General features: G+C 45.0%; 1 protein-coding gene across 7 annotated transcripts in view; it reads left to right on the top strand.

Annotated features, from left to right (window-relative positions):
- IDE (insulin degrading enzyme) overlaps positions 1-6,065 on the top strand; it is a 114,269-nt gene that overhangs the window by 51,845 nt on the left and 56,359 nt on the right. For all 7 annotated transcript variants that reach the window (XM_025210881.1, XM_025210884.1, XM_025210880.1 and 4 more), the window contains one exon: positions 3,093-3,196. In XM_025210881.1, coding sequence (XP_025066666.1) covers positions 3,093-3,196 — 104 coding nt within the window. The remainder of the gene's footprint in view (positions 1-3,092; positions 3,197-6,065) is intronic.

Raw genomic sequence — 6,065 nt, 5'->3', positions numbered from 1 at the left:
GTCTGTTGCGCGCGGCGGGCCGGGGGCCGTCGGCAGCGTCGGGATGGGGCTGGGGCCGGGGCCTGCGCAGGTCCACAGCCCCAGCCCTGGCCCGACAGCAGCACTGGGCTGGGGCCAGCAGCCATGGTGGTGCTGTTTGGGGCCGGGCTAGGCCCATCGACAGCATGTGGCTGGGCTTGGGTCTGAGGCCGTCGGCAGTGCCAGGACCGCCCCAGCCTGGCGGTGGCACTGTGCTGGAACAAGCTGCGGCGGTGGTGCTAGCTGGGGCTGGGGTCTGCTGGCAGTGCGGGATTGGGGCCAGGGCTGTCGGGGCACCGACAGCCCCCGGCCTGGGGGTGGCACTGGGCTGGGGCTGGGGCCAGTGGTGGGACCTGGCTGGGGCTGGGCCCGGAGGGGCTCTTGCCTGGCTGGGGTTGGCGGCAGCTCAAGGCTGCTCCATCTGTGCATGGCTCTTTCTGCCCCTTGGGGCAGGAAGCAATCTGCATGCCAATCAGAAGCATGCCACCTTTGGCACGCGTGCGATAGGTTGCCGATCACTGAGTTAGAAGAATAAAATTATTTTGATTTTACATTGTTGTAAGATGAGCATCAGGTTAGAAATATATAACTTTCCTTGCACCTTGTATTCAAATCCCAGATCAATAGCTTGGCTTTTTGTTCTTGAAAAATGTTTAAATAGAGGATTCTACAGTATATTATGTGTGATTGTTTCAGATGAGGACTTTCAAAACTATGGTATTGTCTGATCTATATATACAGGATTTTTTTTAATAGCAATATTTCAATTTTTTATAATGTCGTTTTGCTCTGTTATTCTTGCCAAATTTTACTTTCTTCCACTCATCCCCCCACTCCAACCATACTTTATTTTAGCTTGTTGCTGCTCCTGCACACCAGAAATGTCTATTTTAGTCGTGTATTTTATACCATTTAAAAATTACTTTGGAACAGCTTTGGAGAAGTATTTATAGCTCTAAGGAGAATTGGTAGCAACTGCTATACTAAGACATCCTAACTCATTTTTTGAATAGTATAAGATCCATGGATTCTGATGGGTTTGTTGTGGGTATTGATTGTAGTAGCAGTGGAAATGTGTTGACAGGTTAAACATCTGTTAAGGCAAGGCTGTGTCTCATTTGATGTCCGTTGAGCAGTGGGGAGTTTGCTTCTGATGAGGTAGGCAAGGTTGAGAAACAAACCCATTAGAATCCATGGATCCTATACCTGCTTTTCCCAAAATGTGATATATCTGATCCAATGTACCAGATGCTGTCATGCTAACTATATAGCTGAAACCAAATGGCATCTATGCATGAGAAATGAATTCTTACAGAAAAAATATAAAAGACAGAGATATACACAGGTCATTAGGAGCACATTTTTTCATTCGCTTTATGACTTGACTATCCTCATGCTTAAGGAAATCTACCAAACATTTTTTTAAAAGGTGAGCTTGGGAACAAAAATTTTTAGGATGGTGGGACACTTAGAACTAAGGACTGGACACTGATATTTGATTTTTATGACGCACTATAATTTACCTGATTCCTGAAATTCCTTTGTATACATTACAGGTGATAGTGACCCACCCTTCCTTTCGATAGGTTTTGATCTCCCAGTAATCAAGCTTCTTTTATTTTAATTGTTTGTCTGCTACCTCTGGAAATTTACCCACTGTTCTTAACAATTGCATTGCTTGCTTTCCTCATCAGCCCTGAGGAAGAATGCCTTAATTTGAAACCCTGTCTAACTTTAGACTGACTGCATGGTTGGGATTTTAAAAGATATTGCCCCCAGAAAATTGTTGCCCCTCACACAATTCCTGGACCATCACAGCTACATCATTCTTATGCTACAATAAAAAAGTTAATAACCAATGTGACAGATGATGATCAGTAATTCTGTACTCTCATGTGTATGGATTATAGTACAGTTTGTTAATTACATGGTATGTGATCATATATTAAAACTTTTTAGTATATAGTTAGATAAGCAGTCATATGCTCACACAGCAATAATACGTTTTATATATACCTACACTCAACCTCTTCTAAACCGTCTAGCTAATTGTCCTGTAGGAAGAGATGAGTGTAGGGTAGTGGGGGGCGGGGTGGGCAGAGGGATTTGGATTATTCTTAAAACACTCAGATTCTAGGGTGATTTGAAATACTTAGACAGAAGAACAAATATGTTCTATTTATCTGAGTTTTTAAAAATGTGATGTGATATTTTATACTTTTTTCTACTGTCACAGGAAAAGGGGCTGAATCACTTCTTTGTACTTGCAAGTCCAGTGGTTGAATTTAAGTTCTGGTCCTCATGAACTTCCTCTATAGGAAAGGCCCAGGTCTGACTAGCATAACCTCCAGCTTGGCAAGGCAGCGATACCACAGCTGCACTTTTTTTGAGATGTGCTAATTTAAGTTGCTTGTTCAGGCAGTTTCTATCATTAATCAGTGATAGAGAACCTAGGTAATTGCCACCTTGCAATAGGCATCCTTTCTTTCACAGCTTGAACATGTGGCTGCCTGGAAGGACTACAGTTTGCACCTTCTCCAAAAATGCATTTTTTCTGCATATTCACGATTCACTGTAGAATCTTTAAACAAATTGTATCATTTTACTTATAATTATCTAAGTCTCTGAAGAAGGAGTTGGAAACTGAACGTTACTTTTTGAACGCATATTGTGTTTCTTGATTCTGGAGATTCTTTCCTTTTGAAAAGTTGTTTAATTACCTGTTATAAGAATAACAATATTTTTGAATTTTTAGAAATCATTTTTTTTTAATGCACCTTTAGACTATTTGCTACTTACAACCTTAAAAATATCCTCCAGGGGTCAGCATTTACACTGTCATTTGTATTTTGTTTTATAGTGATAACTGATAGTTTAAGGGTGGACAGTTTTTTTTAAACTAAGCTATCCAGTAGTCTTTTGCCCTGAAGTGTTAACATATAATACTTAGCATACCCATAATTAAAAGCTGTCTCATCTATATAATTGTGATTACATTATGTCTTTTAAGCTTGCTGCAATAAAACTTTCTCACTTAAATGTTTTCTAATCTAAAAATGTCTCTTCTTTTTTAGTATTATCCCATAGAAGAAGTGCTTGCTGCTGAATATTTACTTGAAGAATTTAGGCCTGATTTAATAGAGATGGTACTGGATAAACTGAAGCCAGAAAATGTTCGGTAAGCTAACTTGCAGCATCTTGCATTTTAATAAAATATTTAATGAAGAAAGCAAAATAATTTAACTTTAAACAGACTTTGATATGCCAATTTTGCTGTTTGTAAAGTCAAAGTTGTTATAGAAGCAGTGGATAGTAGTGTCTATTATTAAGGTCTGACTGACAATTCCCATAATAAGACTGTTTTCATTCCTTGTGATTTTTTTTTACCAAATTAGCTTTCTGGGCAGAAATTTTCCATGACAGGGGTCTGCTGCAGACTCAGTTCCTTCCACCACACTCACCGAAAGAAGAAAAAAAAAAAAGAAACCCAACGGAAAATAAAAATAAAAAGCCTTAGCCAAAACTGCTCTGCCAGTTCTCAGATTAAGGCTAGTGAAAAGCGCTTTTTTTGCCCAAATTAAACTGAGACCTTTTTTTTTTTTTTTTAGAGTAGTTGTGGAGCAGAGGTGTCAAACTCATATGGCTCTATGGGGCAGATTTGCACTGCAAAGCTACTTGTGGGCTGGAGAACCCATCTCCAGTGGAAATAGGTGCTGGCTCAGCCAAAACAAATTCTGACAGCTCTGGGGGCTAACACTGCTTCTGCTTGCCCCAGCATTGCAAAATTGCATCCACAACAAGACTGTAACCCAGAAACTTGGAAGCATGGCCAGCAGCACTGGTGTTAACCCCTTAGATGCTGGCCCTGTTGACCCAGCTGCTTTGACAGTCATGGGTGTTAATGCTGCTACTTGCCCCAGTGTGAACTTTCCAAATCTATGGGCCAGATAATATGCCTTTGCAGGCTGGATCCAACATGCAGGTTTCATGTTTGATACCCTTGCTGTAGAGCATTCCTGTGCTTTGGCTTAAGGACTAGAAATCTGTCAAGGAAGCAGCCTTTCTGTCAGGGATATGTTTTTTTTGTTTTATCCAATGGAAATTCACTAAATATAAGATGACCCTGAATATAAATCAACCCCCCCACTTCTCTGTAATTAGATACTATATATGGACAGTTTATAAATTTGATTACATTTTCTAGGGGTATGTCTACATGAGATGCTTTACTGTGCAGTAGACTAATCTACTGCACAGTAAAACATCATTGTCTGCATGTGTGCACCACTTACTGGACCGTAAATTAGTCTACTGTGCAGTAGCACAGGGGTAGGAACTGACCAGGAGCAATTTTGCTCCTGGTCAGTCCCAACACCAGAGGACCACAGGGGACAAGGACTCCTCCTCCTCCTCCTCCTCTTCTTCCCCCCCCCCGCCAGTCCTGTCTCTGCTCAGCTCCCCACAGGAGCCAGAGCCAAGCAGTGCCAGGACTGGGGAGGTTTCTGCTTTCCTGTGCAGCCAGGGCCTACCTGGGAGCTGTCCCGCTTTGGGACAGCTCCTGGCCAGCCCCCAGCTGGGTAGGGATTTCTGTGAGCAGCTGGGAGCTGGCCAGGAGCTGCTTCACTTCTCAAAGGGAAATTCCAACCCAACTGGGGGCTGACTGGGTGCTGCCCCAGAAGTGGGACAGCTCCTGGCTGGCCCCTGGCTGCTTGAGGAAATCCCTGCCTGGCCTGGGGCTCACTGTAAGCAGCCCCAGAAGAGGGACAGCTTGCAGCCAGCCCCCAGCTGTGCACAGAAGCCCTGTGGGGCATGGAGCTTGTCCCTGCTTCCATGGGGCCAGGAGAGTTCTGCAGCAGCAGCTGTCTCCTGGCTCCATGCACATCAAGACCCTTCCCGATGTCTTTGGGGCAGCTGCAGCCAGCAGAGCTCTCCTGGCCCCGTACACATGAAGACTGGCCTCGGGCTAGCACACTGAGAGAGCCTGGAGCGCCCCCTGGCTGCTGCATGCTGTACCGAGCTACTCCCATTGGGAGCAAATTTGTTCCCAACAGGGAGCATGTTTAGACGTGCAGAAGGAGCACAGGGACTTGAACTGGCAGATAGCCCACTGGGCACTCCCTGTATAGGCACTGAGACACAGAGGCAGAGAAGCCCGCACAACTACCCCAGGGGTGAAGATCCTCTGGGGGGAGTTTGAACCAGAGCTGAACAGACAGAAGGTGCAGAGACTGGGACTGTAGAACACATGCCTCCTGTCAATGGGGAAGGCAGACAACTGTGTTCAGCTCTGGGTCAAACTCCACCCGGAGGATCTTCACCCCTTCGTGGTGGATGGACGCCCCCAGGGTTGACAGGTCCCCAAGTTCACCTAGTACCAGGTAGATTCTCTTGCTCACATTGAGCTTGGCTCCTGCTGCTGCTCCATATACCTGGGTATGTTGTAACAGTCTTTCTACCAACCACTTGGCACTGTGCACTGGATGTTGAGGTTGTCCATGTAGGCTTGGACCCTTGTCTCTGCCTCGCTTCCCCCAGGGATCTTCACTCTGCTGATCCCAGGACCTCATCTGAGCCAATGGGCAAGCAGTTTCTTCATGCAGATGTAACGCAATTGAGGAGAGTGAATAGCCCTCTCAGGTGCCCAAATCCCCCCATTCACCAGCACCCTGCTGCTCACATCAGTGTACAGCACCTTTATCCAGTTGACAAAGTTGGGGGGCTCCCATCTTCAGTGTCTCAAAAAGGGACCAATGGACACTCAGTTGCAGGGTTTCTAGTTCAAAGTTCAGCACAGCAGTGTTCAATCCTCTCTCCCATTGGTACCGCAGGGTTCCGTGGATCTGTCACCCCAGCACCATGCATGACTGGTCTTCATGGATCATGGTACCGGTAACAGACTTAAAGCACTTGGCCAAGAATTTTGGCCATCAGTTTACAGTCAGAATTCAGGAGTATTATGGGTCTACAGTTCTCTAAATCCTTCCTTGCTCCCTTCATATAAAAAAACGTGTTGAGGTCCTGATCCATTTAGGCCCCAGACAATCCTC

This window comes from Alligator sinensis, unplaced genomic scaffold, assembly GCF_000455745.1.
Source record: "Alligator sinensis unplaced genomic scaffold, ASM45574v1 scaffold472_2, whole genome shotgun sequence".
Lineage (NCBI taxonomy): Eukaryota > Metazoa > Chordata > Crocodylia > Alligatoridae > Alligator > Alligator sinensis.
The sequence above is the reverse complement of the archived record's forward strand: the minus strand, read 5'-3'. Positions and strand labels throughout refer to the sequence as shown.